Source organism: Conger conger, chromosome 5 (genome assembly GCF_963514075.1).
Source record: "Conger conger chromosome 5, fConCon1.1, whole genome shotgun sequence".
Classification (NCBI taxonomy): domain Eukaryota; kingdom Metazoa; phylum Chordata; class Actinopteri; order Anguilliformes; family Congridae; genus Conger; species Conger conger.
The window spans coordinates 11,552,789-11,576,058 of NC_083764.1; the positions used below are offsets into that span (position 1 = coordinate 11,552,789).

The following is a 23,270-nucleotide window of genomic DNA, read 5'->3' on the forward strand; positions in this document are numbered from 1 at the left end:
TTAAACCTTTTTGGCTCTGCGATGCGTAATCTAAAATGGCATACAGTCAATGTGGCAGTAGGCCAGTGAGCTAATGTACATCAGCATAGCCACCGACAATTAAACGCATATTAGCATGGAGTCTATCCCAGCATACATTTGGGTGAGAGGCAGGAATACAACCTGGACAGGTCCCCAATCCACCCCCACATATACTCACTCATACCTATGAGCACCTCCTAACCTGCATATCTTTGGACATTGGGAGGGACCCTGAGTATCCGGAGGAAATGAATGGAAACAGGCAAACTGCACACAGATATGTTCTAGCTCAGATTCGAACCCCAGACCTTTTTGCTGTGTGGTGACAGTGCTATCCACTGTAACAATGTGCTGCCCCAGTAGGAGGTCCTTTCAAGTAAGATTTGAAAGACTGAAATAAAGCTAATATAAACCTGGAAAACACAGGGCTAAGTTGTGGTGGAAACCACATATATTTTTCCATTATGAATAAACTATTAATCCAATTACGATTTGAAGGACTATATAGTATTTTCCTGGGCTGTTTCCAATATGGAATAGGAAGTTGACTATCTGGCATAAATAGTGAGGGCTTTTTTTAAAAGAAGTGAAAAAAACTTCTCAAAAACAGGTTGGTTGCCAAGAAATTTTGATCTCTCTGAAATTACCGTAAAATGAAAAGGCTGTGAACAGAATATTTGAGAGCTTGTGGCAAGGACTGGCTTAGAAAAGCAAACACATATTTCTGGATCTCATTACATTTAATCAAGATAAGAGGCCCTGTGATTGTGCTGCTCCCATGTTTAAACCCTTCCAATATCATCTGTAATTTCACAATGTGTCTTCAGATCTAAAAATGCACTTTTAGAATGTATTTTTCACTGGAACTAGCAGTCCACCCTATCCAAATTGGAAGGCAGGGTATGAAACATAAGCAAACGCCATCCAAATAGGGAGAGGCACTACGCCAGAAACACGAGTTACCACAGTGAGGTGTGCACGTTCGCTGGCTGCAGCAGGATTTAATGAAAAACAAATGTGATGTGCACTGGAAATAATGACAAGGCTCGGTTCTGTGGTTTGGAAATATCTAGAATTAACTGGCAACTGGTCCCAGCCTGCAAAGATCATCATTCCTGCACCCCAGAAATACTGAATTTAGACACAAAGTGCCTAATTTGGCACAAGGACTATATATGACCATAGAGCTATGTACTATATTTGCTGTCCTCACTGTGAATTGCATTAACAGTATATCCCAGATTTCTCTACAGCAGTTCAGGCCAGTAGATGCACAGTAGAGTCTGATATTCCCAATGAACGCAGCTTAACTTTCAACATTTAAGTTTAAAAATATAATGTCTATTATTTATTTAGTTGGCTAAATAATGAAGATACACTGCAAAAAAACAAAAAACAAGTATTTATAACAAGACTTATTTCTAGTATTTTTTTATGCAAGATAGACAAACATTACCAATGAGTTTTTACTCATTTTACAGTTTTACTCATTTGAAGATTTGCCAATGTGGTTAGAAAATGTCATTTGTCAAGCAAATAGTAACTTAAAACATACTAATATTATTAGTGTTGTAATAAAATTCTCAGGTGACAATACTCAGAACTGCTGTGACTGGACAATTCGGCAGTACCTTCTACGAGAGTGAGGTTCCTCAGAGTGACAGACTGCTCCCAGTCCCTCAGCCTCAGGTCTTCGGTGATGGTGTTCAGGATCTCGATCTCGTTCCTCAGCTGCTCCTCCATGTGGCCCTGGGCCACCCTCATAGTTCTGGTGTCCTGCGTCACGTTGCTGATCTGGACCTGCAGGTCCAGGATCTTCAGGTGGTGGAGGCTGATGTCGCTGAAGAACGTCCCGTTGACGGAGCCAACGGTCCAGCCGATGTCCTCCAGCTTGTCCCTGAGGCTGCCCACCTGGCTGGAGGTCTCCCTCAGCAGGGTGCCCTGTGTCGCCAGGGAGGTCATAGCACGTGCCAGGTCCTCGCTCAGATTACTGCCGTTACGATCGCCGGAGGAGCCAGGCCCGCCGACCTGCTCCGTGAGCCGAGACACCGAGCCTTCAGTCTGTTCCGACTGCGCCTGCAGGCTCCGCACGTCCTGCTCCAGTCTGCTCACCGTCAGGCCCAACTGGAGCAGCATCTGAGAGTGGTTCTGAAAGAGGTTCTCCAGCTTCCAGATGTTCTCCAGGATATCCGTCTGGGTGGAGAGCTGGCCCACGGACTGCTGCAGCTCTCTGTACCTCTCGCCCAATCGGGTCACGTTCTCCATCATCGCTTCCTGCTTCTCCGATGATGCCTGTGACCTGGAGACTGAAGTGTTATTAGAAGAAGAAGAAGAAGAAGAAGAAGAAGAAGAGGTTGTGTTTTAGCTGTCATTGTTCTCACATACACATTGATGATGGGAGGTACAACAGAGATAATAGGCAAAAGGTTAGCAGGATTAAACAGTAATAACCAAAGCCAAGTGGCACTGAGCTATCATGTAGCTATTAGCAGTTTTAGTTTCATAATTACCACAGAGGATTTTACTGAATGTATACCTTCTGTGACAACACTATCCAACCATCAAATCCCATTGCACAGTAAAAAGCGAATTACATGTGATTTGTTTTAGATTTTAATCATGATGTTGATGTCCATTCCACAACTTTTTTAAGTTAGAGAGGATCAGCATGTTTGTATTTCACCAATGAACTCAGCCACCTGATTTCAGCAATTAGTTCTACCTCCTCGCAAAAGAATTGTGCTAATTAGTACATCCAGGTGATTTGAACAAAATACTGGTGAGGTCTTTTCTGAGCCTATATTTTCCAAAACTGAGAATCAGTAATGTAAATTCTAGCCAGTCAAATTGCTTTGACAGAAAGAAATTTAACTTGACCAAACAGTTATGGCAACAATTCTTTGTGGTAAAACCTGGTCTCACTGGAGAAGACTTGAAACTTCTGTTGTCAAAATATTCTGCTGTTGTACAGGAAACATTTCAATCTGTTTCATTCTTGTTGCTCTCTTAGGACACAAGGCTTTCAGTTTTCGTGCTCAGTTGTTGAGAAGTTGTGTGGTAAAGTGAAAAAAAATTGGCAGAAGACAGATTGTAACAAAATATTCCCATTCAGTGATATACTTTCACGAGACCCTTTTGTAAAAAAAAATATGTAAGGTTTCTGAAAGGAGTGCGGAAAAAACAAGAGCAAATGGTCAACTCCCACTTCAGCGATTCTGTCTATACCTTCTTTACCTCCTGATATATGTGTTGTATGGACTATTTCTTACTAGATTGTTTCCATATGAGGAGAAAATATAAATAAGACATTTAGGAAAAAAAGGAGATTCATATTATTTTCATAGCTGGATGGTTGTACTATAAACTGTATAGAAAATTGCAAACAGGCCACCATACCTCTTTCAGGCACATTACAGACATGTAAAAATGCACCTCCACTGTTTCTCAAGCTATAAGACTGCAGATAAGACAAGTCGTTATTAATTGTTTTTAATCAGAGTTCTGGGACCAGAGAACTACACTCTAAAGTGGGTTTAAAATTGACTGGAATTTGTGCCAAAAACCACATCACACAGATTTTCTTCCCAGCAGGGTAAATTACGCAGAGGGAAAGAGCTGGATTCAGAACAAATACCACATAGGTAAAGGTCAACTCTCATTTAATGTTCTATCCATCATTCCTGGAGACAACCTGAACTCTTTGAAAACGTGCTGCCAACTTCGGGAAACATTGATTATCCTCATTTTGCATGAATAAGGATCACCAGGGGAATGGTAGACGACAGCAATGCCCTTCCCTGCTGAACAGGGAACAGCTCAAGCTAGGTTTTGAAACAGCTGATAGCTGGTTGATCAGTTCAGACCAGCTCCCAGCTTGATATAGTTTGACCAGCTGAAATTATGTTTTGAAACATAATAATTACCGGCACTAGCTTGTTGACCAGCTCATACCCACCAAGACCAGCTTTATGACCAGCTTGGCCATGCTGGTTGACCAGCTCACACCCAGCTAGACCAACTTTATGACGAGCTTGACCAGCTCAGTTTTCATGCTGGTCAAGCTGGCAAAGCTGTATTCTACATCAGGGTTGCATTGGTCCTGCATCTCTAATGCATAAGTAAAAAGTTTAATTTCCTAATAGCACAGAGAAATCAGGACTATGTACAGAAACTGTGTGAAAGGTGACATCACTGCATTTTGAGTTTTCTCATACACAGCCCTAAACAGATGGGCCCTCTGTCTGAAAAAAGATATTCCCATGCCTGTAATCCCTTCTTTTGCTGTATTCCCAATATTCCAAAATTCCTTGCTGTCCTCACATTCTGGCTCTTTGCAGGATGTCACAGTGCAAGCTGAGCTCTGGCTCCAGGTGCAAGTCAGCTGTGTGTTCCCACCAGATGCTGCTTTCTCACAGTGGAGGAATGGGGCAAAAAACATAGGCTGTGCTGCTCCCCTTTTCCTGTTATTTAGTTTCACAGCCCACCTGAACATGGCCCTGATTATCCCCTGGTGTCTCTCCGGCTAACTCGCCATTCACAAAAAAAACCATCTTCTCCGATTTTGTTACATGTATGTTTGTACGCTTGGTCGGCAAGGAAATTAGACACAAGGAATGTAGCTACCCCCGGCTGTAATATCAAGCTATGCAAGCTTGACCAGCTTCAAAAATTTAGTTGGTCAAGCTGGTCATGAAGCTGGTCTAGCTGGGTATGAGCTGGTATCTTGTCTCTTTCAAAATATAGCGTGAGCTGGTCAAACCATGTCAAGCTGGGAGCTAGTCTGAACCGGTCAACCAACTACCAGTTATTTGAAACTTAGCTGAAGCTGTTTTTTGCAGAAGGACCTCAATCTATGGCTTAGCTATGGCCAATGTTTTGAGTCTGAATAATGCACCACTTAACCTGGCTCCATAAACCTCTGTGGAGATGACCTCCTCTGCTTGTACACAAGCACCCTCAATTCTCAACATATGCAGGAATCAATGTGGCACACATAGAATGACCTGGATCTAACAATAAATAAATAACCATTAACATCGCACAGGCTGCCAACCGCTCTGTAGATAATTGAGAGGCCTCTGTAGGCTTTTTGGGAAGGAGGGGGGTTGAAAATGTTAATTGCCTGTGCAAGTGGGACCGCTTCGGACCGTTTCTCTGATAATGAGGGGCATGTATGAACAATAAACATGAGTAAAGATGTGGTACGGGCAGTAGAGTACCGTGCCGAGCGGAGGTGAGCCCAAACAGGCCGTGTGTGCCCCATGTGGTGCAGTGAAACTATGTCTCTCTGTCTCTCTCTTAAGCTCACTTTTTCTTTCTTTCGCTTTCTAGGTATATCTCAATCTAATTGCTATATTAGTAATATAGCAATTGAATGAATATTACACAGTATTTCCATATCACATGCAGTAGATATCATACCTCTCTCCCACATACAGACTCACTCTTTCTCTGTCTCTCACACACACACACACACACACACCCTCTCTCTGGAGCAGAGCTGGAGGGGGTGCCACAATATTATGACAGCCTGGCCGGAGTTATTTCACATCTCTCTCACTCAGCCTTACCATACACACTGTGTGACCTTGAGCCCTTCGCTGCACATATGAAATGTAGTCATTAACTCTGAAGAGCAAATGAAAGACTAGAGAGAGGGTCATTATAAGGGTTTGTGCAGTTCTATACTATACATTCAGCTGTCCCACGTGTTCCTCAGCAGAGGACTAATGTCACTGTTACTGGCATTGCAGCAAAAGAAACATCCAGACATGCTGTTGTACGTATTTAATACCCTGAGAGAACTTGGGGTTTCCAGCCAAAAACAAACTGGGTGTTTAAACCACTTGATCTGGTTAATGTCTCTTATGCCAAATGTCCTTTTTATTATTAACATTATGAAATAGGATATGAAGTCATATATCCATTGAGTTCTTGGTGACCATTTCTTAAGAATGGAGCAACGCTGACTGCTTGCTGGTTGACCGGCAGGCGATGTCTGTGAATATCAGGCTGCGCTATTGTGTTTACAATCGAGCAACACGATTACATTAATCTGCTGATCTCATTCTCCGCGCATTCCCCCAGCTGCATCTTTCACTTTTTTAATCAGCATTTGTCCTAAGAACAGGGCCCTGATAATGTATTCCCTTGTAATACATGATTTACATGGGATGTATCACACACACACACACACAGGCGCAAGCGCTGCTTATCGAGTGTCTGGTGCCCATTATTATAGCAAAGGTCGTTCACAATGTGGTGAATTTGCCCTGAAGACACTGCTGGAATGCTACAGTGTAAATAAGTTCACTGCCACATGCATGCTCTCACACCATGAATGCAATCAAATTAAAACAACAAACAGCAGGATTTCACTGGAACCAGGACTAATTCCAATGGGAAACACACCAGGACAGCTGACAGGCCATGAATAATGTGGGTAATAATTGAATAATGTGCTGTAATGGTTAGAGCATGGCAATCCCATGCCTAATGAATGCCTCTTGCATTTTAAGTCACTCTGGATAATCTCCCGTGTCTCCTGAAGGAATGCAAAATAATGGCTGATTGTTATTCCATGTTGCAGGAGGGCACAGCACTTTTAAAAACCACAAAAAAGGGTTTTAGACTGGGTCAGATGCAAAATTGTAAAAACTGAAAGTCTCTACAGAAATGACTTCTAAGAAAATAAGGCCTACAGTATGATAATGATGCTGATGATGATGATGGTGATGATCCCCCAGATACCAAGCACATGAGGTAAAAACTTTCAAGAAAAACCCTCAAACGGTGGCAAGAAAACCTTTTTTTGGCACGGGGCTCAGAATTGTTTAGAAGGATATTTCACACAAGACATTCATTGGTCCCTCCTCTCAAATTTGGCAGCTAGGACCAGCCTAACTGGGTGATCCGTCAGAGGGTCTGTGTATTCTGTGTCTGCAAGAAAGAAATATTTCAATTCACCGTTCACGTCAACAAACTGTAGGCAGAAATAATATGGAAAAAAAGAACAATTGTCAGTGGGCTTGATGGAAACCAGATTCCCTGATGCGACTGCACCTGAAGATCTCGTTAAAGACTTGTGTCTTTTCTCCCAGCATCCTTTCTTTCCAATGTACCATTCTTTTTCTTGTGTGACAATCTTGGCCTGTATGTAAAAAGCCAGTGATTCATCCTGACCCCATTACTGGCCGATTATATCACAGCGAATGTTTTTTCAGTTGCAAGAGCAGTCGCTGGCGTCACAACCTGCCAGCCAACTGCCATGCAGTGGTGTGGGATCTATGGTGGTCTTGAGCAAAGGGGGCCGCTCTTCTTCTGGTTCCACAACACAGAGCCTCTGGCATCCCACGCCATGATCCCGCTCGCCCACAACAGGAATGCTGGAAAAGGGTTTTGGGGAACGCATCTGCCAATGCATCAGCCAACAAAGAAGGCACTGTGTCGCAGAGAGACGAGCCGAGACATCAGTCTACAGATGTGTGCCTCCCTTTGATTCAGCTCCATGCCAAAACTAGACTCAACCAAAAACTGGACTGAATTTTATAGAGAATTTTATACAGCAGCCAAAGAACACAAGGGTCTGTCTGAAAACTGCTAAGTAAAAATGATGCATTCCAAATAATCAGATGAACAATGAATTGTTAAAAATACTTTGTCAAATAAAATCCATGAAATACTCTTGGTTCATGCTCACATTTAACAGACCATTTGGGTGCCAATAAATGTATTCTAGCAGTGGGAGACATCAACATGCAATTCTGATTGGCTGTGAATCCTTACATGCTACTCTGGGCTCATTTGGCCTTGAACTTCCATGAAAAATATTACAAAGAGCAATACCATATACCTTCAATGAGATAATTATCTGGAATTAATTTCAAAGATTAAAGTGAGAGACTCTCATTAAGTATATATAATGATCTTGTCATTGAATAGGGCTTACAGAAACAGGGAGCCCTGTTTATGGTGAAGACTGCTGTACTATTTTGATACTCACTAGTCCCACTATAGCAAACAATAATGATGAGCAACTTAATTAAGGACAAATTAATAATAACAACAGTGGGGAGAGGCCAAACATTTGCTGGCGTGAGAGAGCAAGGCAATACATTTTGTTAAAATGAACATTTGAGAGCATGAAATGCATTGGGCCGCACATGTGCATTCCAGTGATAATCTCCCACTTCCATATGGGGGTTGTGACCCTCTCTGGAGTTCAGCCTTTTGCATCTGATAATAAACATACATTCCTGTCACAGCATCTCATCAAATTAAAAAACACAAACCATTACCACGCGTGCTCTGGGAAGTGTGTTACGCTGTTTCGTTCGGCTGTGATTTCTGAAACATGGCACAAATTCAGCTTAAATCCCTTTCAATGGCTTAGACATTAGGTATGTGTGTTATTTGAATGTACACAGATAATGCTGACCACAGGTTATTTTGATATGATTAATTATGGAAGAGACATTGAGGTAGGAACAGCAACAGTAAAATGGAAAATACTTCAAAGAGACTTGCAGGTTTGTGACTCTTCCTGGTTCTGGCTCGATTAGGTCTAGGTTAGATTAAGTCTTCTGCCTCGGGATGGCCATCTACGGGCGCAATCTCCGGCACGGTGTCCGGTCTCCTGGAGGATCTGCGCTCCGGCTGTTTTGGTGGGAATGATTCATGCCTGCCACACTATTGGGGCTGAAGAACTTGGATCTTTCCCATCGGAGAGGAATGGAGAAATACAGAAGGTGGGATCAACTTTCATTAGCGTTCCCATAAAAAAACGATATATTCTGTAGAAAGCACAATGCACGCTCCTTACTTGTTGACAGGACCGACGGCTCGCCTTAATTTCCTGTTTCAGGGGTAACCTTTATACACAATTCAGGCAAATACCATCGCGGAATTATCGAGCTGTGCGCATGAATAATTGAAAGGTCTGCCGTCTCGACGGCTTGTCTGCACCGGACACTCACATGTGGATGACCGACAGCAGAGGGCCTCGCTGTTGAGTCCATCAGCGTCCAGAGGTAGGCGGGCGGGAGGACAAAGGAGAGGCCGTAGCTCGGGACGTGAGGAATTCTCCAGCTGCCGAAATGCCAGTGAAGTCCGTCCGGCTCCGTCTGATTTAGTTTCACTTCTCTGAAGCCGAGTTCAAAGCGCGCCTCACGCTGAGGTGGGAATTGACTTGCTGGAGAGATCCTCTCTGAACCGTGGCCGCTGGTTTCATCCTCGCCGACGGGAATGGCCGGTATTAAAACACCCGAGATGGAGGCTGTGTACACCTGCCCTCTTCTCCCCGCAGCAATCAGGACTGTTATGAGACACATCCTATCTCCCGAGGGACTTTTAATTTGCTTAATGGGTCATATTATCCCATTTTATTCTACCGCCATTTCTGTTCTAATCCTACCCTCTTTAGACTGCCTGTCTAATCTTTATGGTGTGTTCGCTGTGACAGCTTTTCAGTTTAATCGTTGCGTTTCTGTCTTTTCAGTTTCCTCCGGGGAGACATTAGCTTTCTCTTATTTAAGACGGTGACAGTCAGGAAACAATTATGATTACCAACAAATGGATGAATTATGTCTCCACTCGAATATAACAGGATACTACAAAACAGCAAGTACAAAGCAGGAAATTGTCGGGACAATTAACAGAATAAGAAAAACAAAACCCCCGCTTGGTTTGTGCAACTTGTCTTGTTTTATCTCAAAAGTTCAAACATTCTCATCAATCAAGCTGGCCATTGATCCAAACAGCCCTCAGCAGGTATCCATTTTGTGATTCTTCTCCACAGTTTGTATAGTTTGCTTTCTCCAGCGCAATCATTTCTCCGGGAGACGTTTGAAAATCATGGCAGAACCCCTAATGACAATGCTGGTACCTTGTGTGTTTTCACAGTCATAATTTTACGCTCAGAAACCCCGTGGAGGCAAAGCCACAAACACAGCCCGACGTGTGGTCTCTGAGCACTGGCTGCTTAATTAACTGAGCAACATTTAGAGAGCAATATATGCCCTGCTGTTCTGCTTTGTGGGCTCAGGGTCTTCTCTTTTTGCATGAACAGAGCTCCGGAATCACAATGACCACTTTATTTTGGTTTTAAAAATGCCCCTTCGAAAGCCAACTGCCGCACCGTCTGAAACACCATTGTACAGAAGGAAACCTGTCAGCAGGCTGCTTGCTGCATTCAAACATTTTTCATTTTTCTGTGTGTTTTTACCAACGGGCATTTGAAAAACTTTTTTAATAACTTTTTTGTGCCTCTTGCAGTTTGCATGCACTACCTCCAATCTCTCTTTTATGCTTGGAACAATGCTCACAGTGTGAGAAGAAGCTGGGTTGGGGTGGTGAGTGGAATGGCGCCTGGCCTCTGAAACACTTGACTTCTCTTTGTCTTGGCACTGGAAGGGGGACCCACTGAGGCCTCAAGAGATCGGAGATACGCAGAAATGGCTATGAAGACTGACTTCACAATCCCTGTTGTAGAGGGGGGGGGATTGTGGGAATGAGGCTCCTTACACAACTCAGGAAATCAATTTAGCTCCAACATTTGTACAAGCTAAATTCTCCAAACATCTCCTATAAACAGCCGACAGGGCGCACTGTATTGAACAAAAGCTTGTGTACAAAGGCGTCCCTTTAGAGCAGCGATGAATCACGTGGACCCCTACCGGTACTCCACACCAATTAGAGTTCAAATGTTAATTAATGTGCTATTTAACTCACTATTTGAGTGTGTACGCTTTTGCTGTCCATGACTTCTCAATGACCCTACAGAAGCTGGATTTTTCTACAGAAAGCACGGGGATTCTGCTCACACTGTAATGAGTAGGACACAAAGAGTTGCCCGATGGAACACAAAATTAATTAGACAAGGTTTTAAGAGAGAAGAAAGGAAAGCAACTAGGACCGGCTTGGAATGTTGCGCGAGGGGGGTTCCTACGCGGTTGCCGAGTGACACACGTTTACAGAAAACCTTTTCTCAAGACCGGATTAGGAAGGCCGTGTGTAAACTGTCGCACTAAACAAACAATATGATAAATACTTTTTTAGGTATCAGTAAACACATCTGTTTCTCAACATGTTTGTGTATCAATACCTCAGCCGTGTTTCCCTCTCATTCACAAATTTGCTAAATGCTACCAATAATTGCGCATGCATGTAGTTAAGTGATTGCAAATTGCAATATATCTGAAATCAAGCATGAGCCATATGGTCTGTATTTGTGAATTTCTATCCTGCGTTATGTTAGACTAAGTAGGTAAGTGCATTCTTAAGTAAGTTAAGACAAATATGAGAAAAATACAATGTGACAACATGAAGCCAAGCTTTTTTTTCAGTGTGTTTCCTCGAGAACGGTAGGGACAGCCAAGGCGGCCTGAGTCATGTTTTATTATTATTCTTATTTGAAATATCGTGCAGGCATGCACTGCCAGTCAGTTGGAGTGGGAGTTGATGAAACAACACAAATTTGGTTCTGGATCCAGGATGTTCATCTAAAGTGGCAGTGCATGGTTTTCCTGGCCCTTGGCTCCGTTACGGGCAACGAGACACGTCTGGGCCGGAGCCCTGCTTTACCTCATCGCCCGCGGTCTGCAAATTCCTCCAAGCGACCGCAGTGCCGATCCCAAAACCCGGCATGCATGGAACCCATTAGGACTCTCATTGGTAAGGAAACACACACTGTATGATGCAAAACATGACCACAAACAACATTGGCTGGGGTTGCCTACAACTACGTATCACACACAGACGAAAACAGACCTACGGAGCAGATGTTTGCATTCTTGCATAAGTAAAGTTACTCCAATGTTGCTGTTTTCTCAAGTGACAAACAACAGAAGAAAATTTTTAAAATTTTACTTGACTCTGGGGAGAGGTGGGGTGAGAAAATGCCAAGATACCAAAAAGCGCACATGAAAAATGAGCTTAAAAAACAAGGCCATATGGGGGCACACCAAATTTTCATAGAATGGAACTAATCTTCAAACCCATTATGTTCATGGCTTGTTAATGGAATCCAGACCAGGCGATAATGTTTGTCTGCTAGTTGTCCACTCTGGAGCTCCCCTAATAGAGAATACAGGTGACTGGGTAAAATGTATAAATTAGGAATAGAATGCTAAAACGAGATCAAACCAACACTGGCTCGATCGAGCAGCAAATGGCTCGATCCGCACTTCAAGTCAACACTCTTGAATACTTAATCGTTCCTTAATTCATGCGGTTTATAAAATACTATAGAATACATATACAATTAATATGTAAAAATGGCTGTGGCACTTTGAGTAGTAGATGTAGATGTTCTTCAAAGTCAAATGGCATAATGACCGCAATGGTGAAGCCGTACTTGCGATTCACGATTAGGAATTTACAGTAAAGGCAAAGAAGTCTTTCCTGGTGTCAACAGGCAGATATAAGCCTTACAAACCTAGGCATAATGTTACTCAGAGCTGCAGCAACCTGACATGATTTGACCTTGCCCTCCTGCCAGGAAAGACAATTTGAACTTGACTTTTATCTCCCTTTCATTAATGTGTCTTTTCCTTCTCTGCTCCAGACCAGTAGGGCATTGAGTCACTATTTGCAATATGGCCTCAGGGCATAAGATATTATGACCTGGTGTTGAGCCAGTGGAATTGTGGGAAGTCTTTGGTGATCAGCTCAGCCAGTACATTACGTCTCATCCAGTGAAATCATCATAAGGATAGAAAAAAGAAGAAGAAATGAGCTCGACCAATCAGCTGAGCTTTTCAGTTTCATCACATTCAGCAGTGTCCCCTCGGAGAAAACACTCCACCCAATTCAGTCACACAAGGGTCACACTAGGGTCTGGAGTAATGAATCCTGTCTTCAATGATAACTCCCTGAATTTTGCTGACTTGTCTTTTGCTGCCCTGGAGCAGGTTCTCAGCATTAAAATGTGCTTGACTGTCATTTTTACTGAATATCTGCTGCATTTAGCCCTGTTAGATACAACACACACTTTTATGCAGGATTTAGTATTATTCACTATTATTAATCAGACATTGTAGTAACAGGCATACTCATACAATGAATATAATACCATTATGAATAGGGAATTATGTGTCTCTGGGGAAGATTTAGCCATATTAAACCCCCTTTAGAATAAGCCAGGAGTTTACAGGGCCACAAACTGTTCAAATACTGTATCAGGAGAGATTTACAAAGCCAAAGCAGAGTTGAAATAAGGATGATGTGTGCATAAATCGGATTCTAGATTCTAAATACCAGGATTTATAGCAATTTCAGCTCAACATGGAGCACGTTTCATCTCAGTTTAACTTATTCCTTAAAAAACAATGAGGCACAACGGGATTGAAAAGGAATGTCAAACAATCTGATGTAAATTTTACATTTATTTCCTTTCATCGACTATCACGTTACATCTCTTCCTGCCTGGCAACATTTGAAACAATATGACTATTTTGATATTCGCACCAAAGTAAACACTGGGACCAAAAGAACTTCAGAGGGCAATATCTATGTTATTAATAACGGATACGTGATACCTCGCAAGCAATTGCCTTCCATGAAAGGGAATACAGCTGGTACAACTTACACAAAAACTTTCATAGCTATATGCGGATTGTTTTAATAACCATTTGTGCAGCAGGTATGCCTAGCAAAGGTCAGTGATCATGCTGGACCATTCCATATCGTCCTTTAAAATGGGTCATGGGTCTCCATTCCAAATGTCTTTGTCAATGCACAACATACAGTAGTCTACAGTATACAGCTGAATGCAAGTTAACATGTATGCTGAAGACACAGACTGGCGATGAGATGAAGCCATTGGGAAAAACAAATATTTTTTCCCTGGTTATGGCCAATAAATCCACCAGAAATGCTTTGAAATTTGATTTCATGCTTGGTCCAAGCACCTGCTCGACATCTTTTTATACCAATTAATGTGGGAATGCTAATCTGTACTTTCGCCAATAATTCCTTTTCTCACTGATTGTGCACAATGGTCCACTTAGCCTTTGGAAGATAGTGCCATGACCAGAGATATCAAAAATGAATATATAGAAAAACATCAGTGCATATGTTTGAGAAGTGCAAGTTTGTAAGGGATAGCCACACATATTCCCTTATATCAAAAGAAAAATACCCAATGAGCTATACAAGCCAATGAGCTATATTAGGCGCTCTACAACCTGGACAGATAGATTTTATGGGACTCCTTACCTGGACAACTTCACAGGGGCTAGCCCGAAATAAGAGACGGTGGAGCAGACGTGGCTCAGAGAAGCTCAGAGCACTCTGTTTAATGGGCAGGTGAGACTGACGTTTCAACATCAAACAACGTCTTCCTCAGAGTTTTCATCAAAAATTATTCCCTTATTTGTCAATGTTTTAATGTTGCGGACTCTCCTAAAAGTCATTTTCTTCCCTCCACAATTCACTCAGCCCATCTTGGAATGTTCAATGAATGTCAGAGGCTTTTAACTAGCAAACGTTGAAGGTGGCCTATCTTTCTTTTCAGACCTCTGTATATATTAGAGAGACAGAGAGGAGAGCACAGGCTGCAAAAATGAAGAGGCTCTCGGGGGAGAATGATCCAGTGACGCCGAGCTCACCCAGGACTGAGGTCAAATTAATCTGGAGGATATAAACTTTTGGGAAACAAGAAATGGTGTGTCACTGAAGCTTTACTTGCACAAGATGGGGTCAAACAGACACTCGGTAAAGGCTCCGTATGCCTCAATGGGCTATAACAGGGGTGTCCAACCTTATCCAAAAAGGGCCAATGTGGGTGCAGGTTTTTGTTTTAGTCCAGCACGACCTTTATAAGTATAAGCAGGTGTCTTAGTGCTAGGCTAAATAAACTCCTGCAATTTTCGTATAAGATTGGACCCCCCTGGACCGTAACATAGTTAATACAGTTCTACTGGTTCCCAGCGGTACTGAGGCAATCGATTTCCTCAAAATTAAATCCCGGTGCAATTTGCTATTGCTTTGAAACGTAATTCAATATGTGGGTGAAGCATTCCTGTGGCCAACTTTTACAATGAGAGTTAGACTTATGCTTCAGTTGTGCAACTCTAGACTGTGTTTCCGAAGAATAAAAAACAAGTTGCCTAGCAGTGGTATTTATTTGTGAGTCAAATATACAGACTCTAGGAAATGATTCCTACTCTGTAAAGAACAGGGAGATGTAGTACACTCATCTGCTATGGGTTGTGTGAAGAAATTCATGGAGCATCAAGGGAAATTCACATCTTAAATAACAGGCACCTACGTATGTTTGTCACATCTTTAGAAATCTGATGATATCTTGAGGTCGATCTTAAGTGCAAGCTGACAGGGAAATTACATTAAAAAAAACAAAGCTACGGTCATTACCTCTTTTAAACTGGTAATATTCACACATCCATGAAAAGGTTCCCTTGTTCTTATCTTAATGGGCTTAAAGGAGGAGCGCAGGTCAGTAGGGGTTGTGTCTGTGGGAGATGAGGTGGGTGAAGGCAGAGCTGAGGTCAGTGCAGGCCGGAGCTGTGGAAGACTGATGGGTCGGCAGTGAGCCTGATTCAAAGGCTTAGCAAGGTCACACGAGGGTCCCAACAAATACTGAAGTATGAATGCAAATCAAAAACAAATGTGGATTTTGAAACGGACTGAAAGTGTTCTTGTTCATATTGGAAAACCGGCAGATTTTTGTGAAATGTATCCTGTGAACAGTTTTCTTTAACATTTGATTCTGTACAGAATATCTAAAGGTGTATATTTCTTACTTAACCCTTGTATAGTCTTAAAATTCTGTATATTCCCCTAAGGGTAGAAAATGACCTGCCTTCACTAAACCACTAGAATAAAGCAGCTTAATTTAATTAATTGATTTTGCATGAAGAAACAACCTATCACTCATTACAAACTTTGTCATCAAATTTCAAGTTGGAAAAATATAATTTAGGGGGTTTTCTTTGCTGTTAAACAAAGTAGTGGGTCATTTCTGACCCGTAAGACCACACAAGGGTTGAAAGATTAGCTGTAAACTGTAAAATGATCAAGATACCTCAATTCAGTGTCATATTGACTGAGAGTACTATTTACTGCTACTTGGACATGTGTTTATGGTAAACAGTTGTGTAATCTTGATTCTGCGAAGTCATAAATAAAGGACAAGAAGGTCTCTGTAAAATTAAATAAAGAAGAAAATGGATCCAGCTGTTACTTATGCCATGACCTGATAAGTCCTGTGCTGATGCCTTTTACAGGGGGAATACTGCAAGGTTGTGCAAAAGCTATAAAGCAACCGCGAACACGGAACAATCCGAACTTGGGATTTATTGGCCACTGGGCTGTTATTTATCATTCTTGCCAACCAAAATGCAGATCTAGTTCAAATCCACAACTCTTGACATTTCATAGCAAAGCTATATCAATAAACTTTAAAATTACATTATCAAGAGGCGAGACTGTGAACTGTCTATCACATTGAATTGACCTGTTTTCACGCAAATCCTCATGAATCAGTTTTAACCAGGAAGGGCTTGCACCCCCTCCTGATCCAAACCCTCCCCTCCAGCACAGAACCGCAGAGTTGTGGGCCGACTTTGGGGCCAATCTCTGGGGCCCGTTCCAGCTGGCCCACCCTACAGCTCAGAGGCCCACCACAAATTTCATCACGTACTGTACCATAGAGGGGTCACGGGACCAGTAAGACCTCTCTCAAATCAGCCTGGTTTGCAAAACGCTCAGGGCACGGGCTTGTCAGAGCTGATTAATAACAGGGCTGGTCCTGGCCAGCAGACAGGCGGGATGCCTTGTATGACCCGAGGACAGACTGTTCATCAGCGAGAAGAGACTACCACAGGAGGAGAACCTGCTGAGAGGAGCTCCACTTTCTCCCATCTGCAGAGCAGGATGCTGGTCGGTTCACGTGAGGAAAAAAACGATTTATGCAAGAACGACATGTATGCACCCAGAATGACGTGAGAATGACTGAGGTCAAAACGGCTGGGTGCACCGCGTTGATGTGTTCCCTATAACCCGGCTACCTTGCTAGGCCCTCAGCGGGGGGAACTTTCACGGTGATCGACGCGAGGGATTAAACGCATCTGCTTCCAATTCAGGTATGAGGCAAGCACAGTTTTCCAAGGTCACCTGGCTGATTGGCTTTCCCTTCACAAAACAGATTTCAGGTCATATTGCGCAATATTCCAAGAATGTGTCGACAATGGCGTCTTCTGGACAGATGGGTCAGAACAGAACGTCCTTTTGAGCTTTTCAACAGCAGGAGTGTACTCAGATTACCCATTTTGTGACTTTCACCACAAACCCAAACAGGCAGTAAATTGAAATGAAGAAAGCCCTGTACAATTGCGAATACAATCATTCTATGTTACCTAAGAGTATTAATTGCTTTTGATATGATAGCAGTCAATCTTTGAATCATTTCACTCAAACACAGCAGAGAGATAATGCACAAAATTCTTAAGTAATTATTAGCAAGTTAAGAATCCACTTGCTGGGATTTCTTGCGTCTGAGCCAAGATTAGCGTTACACAGACACAGACTGGAGTGCTCAGATGGCCGCCACACTTTCAAAGAAGCCAGACACTGGCAGTCATCTGCTTCCATTTCAATTCTGCGCTTCGTTTCAGGCCTGTGTTTACACACTGTATGATACACTGTCTCTCCTGTCACGAGGACAGCGGGATCTTACCTGCTATGCAGAGGCCGAATATACTGAGCAGCACCAGGATGTAGAGGGAGACGATGGCGTACTTGACGGCTGACAGCGAGTCCAGGTGGGCGCAGCAGCTTTCAGGCTTTCGTCTCCTCTTGGAAGAGCTGGCTGCAAATAAAACCGCAGAAACAGCATGAACAGGAGGAAGAAGAGACCTCAGGCTTTTTCCAATCGCTTATTTTTAACTCCTTAGCGTCCTTTCCTAGCTCCTAGCTCTACCCGTCGGAGAACGCAAGGAAAGAAAGCAAGGAATAAATGTGAGGACGGAGGTATTGAGAAGACCGGAATTAGAGAAACGGAATGTTCTTGCTCTTTCAAACGTCAGTCTGAAGCCGTGTCAGTCAAAGACGTGGCAGATGGGGAGAGGTGGATCCACAGGACGATCATTAATACATCAGGCATTGTAAAAAAAAATACTTCCGCAAAGAATGCACTCGTGTTTCCTTGCTCAAGAATTCTTTGGGAGCATCCTAGTGTAACAACAGAGAGAGGGTGCCTGAGTCCGAGGTGGGATCTCTCACTCAAACACAAAACAATGTTTGTTGAACAAACGCGTCACCAGTCAGCTAAAGGCGAAATCACTCCCAGCCAAGGGCAATGACGTACTTCTGAATTGGATGGTCATGGTTACGTCATCAGGGACCGTTCTCGTGGTAACACGCTACGAGCCTTTGCTTTCACCGCACCTCACCGTGCTTACTAGCGAACTAGCTGAGCTAACCCTGCTACACTAGCTCCTTCAAGGAACATTTAACGTGTTGGAATGTTCTTAAAGATGGCGGAACTCGATTGAGTTCTGGGTCAGGTGAGGACTGAGGAGACATGGTAGGATAAAATAAGTGATTGGAACGAGCCAAAAGAGACACGCAGATATTTCATCCAGAGACCTTTTCTTTGGTTTGGAGGGCACAATTAACTTGTAAAATATATAAGTGTTCTTGTCAGAATTCAAGCCAAATTCAAGGGCTCCCTGGTGTGTGTGGAAAGGGAACAGGGGCCAGCTAAGAAAGTTATTTATTATTTTCCATTGCAGGTCCTTCCTCTGTATCTTATTAGATATACGCTCAATGTATTAAACAAAATGTCTGGGCAGCCATAAACTCACATCACACTGTTATTTGGGTTTCAGCCTTAGTTACGGGTTTCCTTCCCTGTCAATATCACTTCCACACTGCTAGTGCAGTGATTCCAATAGGTGGTCCGAGGCCAGGATCACTAGGGGTTGTTCTTGGGATTCATAATATTTTCAGGACCGGTCAAAATTGACTGTTCCCACAAAACACAGTCATGACTACAGCAATGTGCCGATTCACTAAATACACCTCTTCAGTTGGGTAGTCTAAATTGTATACCAACATTTGTTTTCACACAGTTACATTTCCTAGTCTAAACTTTCTCTCATGCTTGTTATGTCTATGAAGGTCAGTCAAAGGAATCGGGACTGAACAAAACTTGCATGAAACTTATCCAATATACAGTATATACTTATACCAACCTTTTGATTGGTTCAATCATATTAATGATTGGCAGATAATGGTATCTATATGGTATCTATATAATAATTTTGTGTAGTGAAGCACCATTATCCTATTGTGAGAAAGAAAAAGGCAGAACAATAAGTGAAATGAAATTTATAAAACCCACAGCAGCCTTTTTGGCAAGATAATCTTTCCCATGAATCATAACCCTGCAGACACATCTCAGGAGAGTATATAATTTCATTAGATTTTTTTGTTTTATTTAATAAACCATCTGAAGAGCAGCTTTTTTAAAAATGTTTTTTCATGTTCATTTACCAGTAATGATTGTTACATCAGTATTAGAATGTTCTGTTAAGAACATTCTAATCATATTTGTGATCTTTCATCTTAAAGGGTTAAAAATAAACATTTAAAGCAATAAACATTTCTGTCAGCAGAGAATCAGCATTTGCTCTTCTAAAGCCACACTCCCAGGAGAAATTGCGCAGTATTGCCATTCCCTGACCAAGATGCAAACCAGTGAACAGCTACTGTACAATCTTCCTCATCAGAAACAGGCTTGACTTGAGATAGCATTTTTTGTGGAGCCATAGGCGTCCGCTAACATTGGTCATAAGACGTGATTAATCATGGCTCCCTCTCTTTCCATAGTAACAGTAGGGTTGGTGAAGCCTTCAGCTCAGTCCCCATTGAGAGTGGATCTATAAGGCTATAAGACACGCCGTTCCATAAACATACTTCTGCCTTCTCCGCAGCATGGCTCCAATTGTCCCAGGACCGATGATGTCATTTAATCGGAGACAGGATTTCTTTTTTCCTTTTTAACTGCACACAAGCTGCAGGGCTGAATATTGTATTAACCTTTCGAGAGCCGCGAGGAGTCAAGGCTCTCACAAAATGAAACCCTACCAAGGGGCGGGTACTCACCCTTTATTCTTCACAAAGGCAAAGGAGAACACAGCTGCTTTAAACTCAGAGGGGAAAAGGAGTTTTCGCAAACAGCTTTGCAGGCGGCACATCAGGCCACTAGTAGCAGCCACCTGGCCAATTACTTTTGGAAATGCAGTTAATGTACAAAATAAATAAACAGAACACTTACTAGATCTATTCTTAATCAGATACGGCATATTATTGCTTGTTTGCCGAACAATTTAACAAATCCTTTCCCATGGAATATTTTCCCTGCTATATAGAGGTGAAACAGAGATTTTAACATAACATATTATGTCAATACTGCAAGTCTTTGCTTTAAATGTATTTACAACTATGGTTTATCTATAGTTTGCGTGGGTTTACAAAGGATACAGAGGTCTACACACATGAGGCCTGGATCAGCTCCATAGCTGAAACTGCAACCTAACTCTTATTGAATGTGCCAATGAGAAAAAGCTTGTTGTACACTCAAGTGGTTCTGGCACAATATGTGCAATGAGTGTGAGAAGCACTGGCCCGAGGTGAGATCTCGATCACGATGACCTGCTACGAGGCCTCCCCTTCTCTCTACCTCACTGAAGGGATGGTGGGTGAATATGCACATTGTCATTCAGCAGATCCATTGAATTGTTTACACAAACATGGTGCCATCTGCATCCCACATTCAGCCAGCCAATGTAATACAGGATGTAAGGTACAATATTTACCTTGCTACACATCACTGAAATTCACATGAGTCAATAAGCACCACACACCCGCTTGACATCATCCAACTTTGAGCTCCAGGGCTACAGACTAAATCGTGTGGAACAGCTTCTTCTTTTAGAAATGCCACCAACATTAAAGCATGAATATAACAAGACTTAGCTGGGAGGCCATTCTCTCGGTTTGTGCTTTTTTACTTACCAAAGATTTTGCATGGGGTTTATTTTCAAATGCTAATTTCTGACCCTAAAAGCCAGAAATTAATTTCATGCTCCACTCAGTTGTATAAGTTAAAATTGCAACTGCAAGGTATACATCTGGCTTTTTTCGAAGGAAACCTCCAGGTGCCCTAAAAAAGTAACATTGGCATTGTTCAATATCCACATTTTTTTTGCGTAGCATTAATTTAAGGAACTTCACTGCAGTGCAAATTGCAGAGCACATTTCAGTAGAGTGCAAAGAACTGAGAAGAGAAACAAGAGCGCAGAGGTGTGAGAAGCGAGCACTGTCTCTTGTATTAAAGACAGTGGCTGCATCTGAAATTGCATACTACATACTACGTACTACACACTACGTGTATGTATACTATCATTCAGCATACAAAAGATCGATATGAGTAAGAAATAAGATGGATTTTCGGACATACAGTACTACGTCCTTTCATAAATGCGCACATTAATGACGGCAGCTAGTTGCTGTGACTTTGTATAAGGAAAATTTTCAATGTGATTTTGAATGCAAATATAACTGTTTTATATCATTTTAGCTACTTTCTGCTAAGCATCTAACACTTATATTTAAATTGTTCAACTTTTTTGACAGCATAGTGTCCAGTGTTCACATACTATTGATATTTCTATGGTTTTGGACAAAGTAATGCTGTGTTCCCTCCTAATCTACAGTATATTCCTGGATGTGTATCTAGGAAAGATCTGCTTTATGGAAGAAGCACATCTTGCAAAATCATAGTCTTCTGTTTCTTTTACTTCCCTTCCAAGCAGAAGTATTCTTCTAGCAGAAAATAGGTGAAGGGTTAGAGGTATGGAATATACTGCATGTTTGTGTTATAATATACTTGCTGTTTAAGGCAAGTTTCTACAAATCTCAGACCCTTTCACATCCCATAATATGACCTCAACAACGTACAACCATGGGTCATATTTCACCTATTTTGGTTTATGTTCCAAAATGTTGCACATAAATCTCTATATTTAAAAAAAAGTACAAGGAGGCAGTCTCATATCATAACTGCATAATCCTTCGAGTGTGTAATTCCTAGTACTCAAGGAAAAGCAATATGAAATGATAAACAGCCTTCAGGCTTCATGTAATACCCAGACCACAAAATATGAAATCCGGCTCTCATTAGCATCATCACGACTGCAGTGCTATAACTTATGGACAAACTGCAGGAGCTGCACTGTCTTTGTGTGGCTGGGTACACAGAAGTCTTTCAGCCATAAATCACTACCCCTGCACTCAGTGCAGATGATGAACTGAACCAGTAGTCCGGTTCAGAGGACGCAGGTACATGACTAGGGTGCAAGAATGCTTACATGCTGTCTGCAATATTCCTATCAGGAACCGGCTCGTACACTTGGGCGATATGGCTACAGCTGGAGCAAAGGACCTCATTTATAACAGCGGGCGGCCTGTAGCGTAGTGGTTAAGGTAAATGACTGGGACACGCAAGGTCGATGGTTCTAATCCACTATCCGCAAGCCCTTGAGCAAGGCCCTTAACCCTGCATTGCTCCAGGGGAGGATTGTCTCCTGCTTAGTCTAATCAACTGTACGTCGCTCTGGATAATGGCAATAATGTAATGACATACTGCACCATTGTACCTGCCCCAACCTTAGCCCCCAACCCTCCAAAGAAAGCATGTGCTTAGACTAAAACTAAATTGCAAGTCAGTCCAGCAACATATTTAGCCCTTTTTTGTTTGGGGTGACACTTTGGTTTAACGCTGCATTCGTTAAGCTCAGAAATACAGAACTGCATCCTCAGTTTTTGGAATGTCTGTCATAGCGCCAGATGTGTGTTTTATGGTTAAGCGATGGTTCACAGAAATGCCTGAATTCCAGGATATAGGCACAGTTAAGGGGGCAGAGCTGGGTCATGCTCTCTTATCTCAGCAGAACCCTTTAGGCACAGCTCATAACTTCACACCCTCTCCATCTGAGTGAAATGATGGCTGGCCTGATCGTTGAGTGTAGAGTGTGAAGAATATAATAACAGGCATTCACAGGGCATACCTATTAGACCCTCAGCTCTGAAACAGCATGCTCACACTGTCAAAATCCTGTCAATTCAATTCAATTCAATTCAATTCAATTCAATTCAATTCAATTCAATTCAATTCAATTCGATTTCTTTTGTATAGTGCTTTTCACAGAAGACTGTCACAAAGA

General features: G+C 42.3%; 1 protein-coding gene across 1 annotated transcript in view; it reads right to left on the reverse strand.

Moving 5' to 3' along the window:
* scara5 (scavenger receptor class A, member 5 (putative)) overlaps positions 1 to 23,270 on the reverse strand; it is a 45,777-nt gene that overhangs the window by 17,460 nt on the left and 5,047 nt on the right. Inside the window, exons 3-4 of the mRNA XM_061243229.1 lie at positions 17,717 to 17,848; positions 1,653 to 2,327 (exon numbers count right to left, since the gene is read on the reverse strand). Coding sequence (XP_061099213.1) covers positions 1,653 to 2,327; positions 17,717 to 17,848 — 807 coding nt within the window. The remainder of the gene's footprint in view (positions 1 to 1,652; positions 2,328 to 17,716; positions 17,849 to 23,270) is intronic.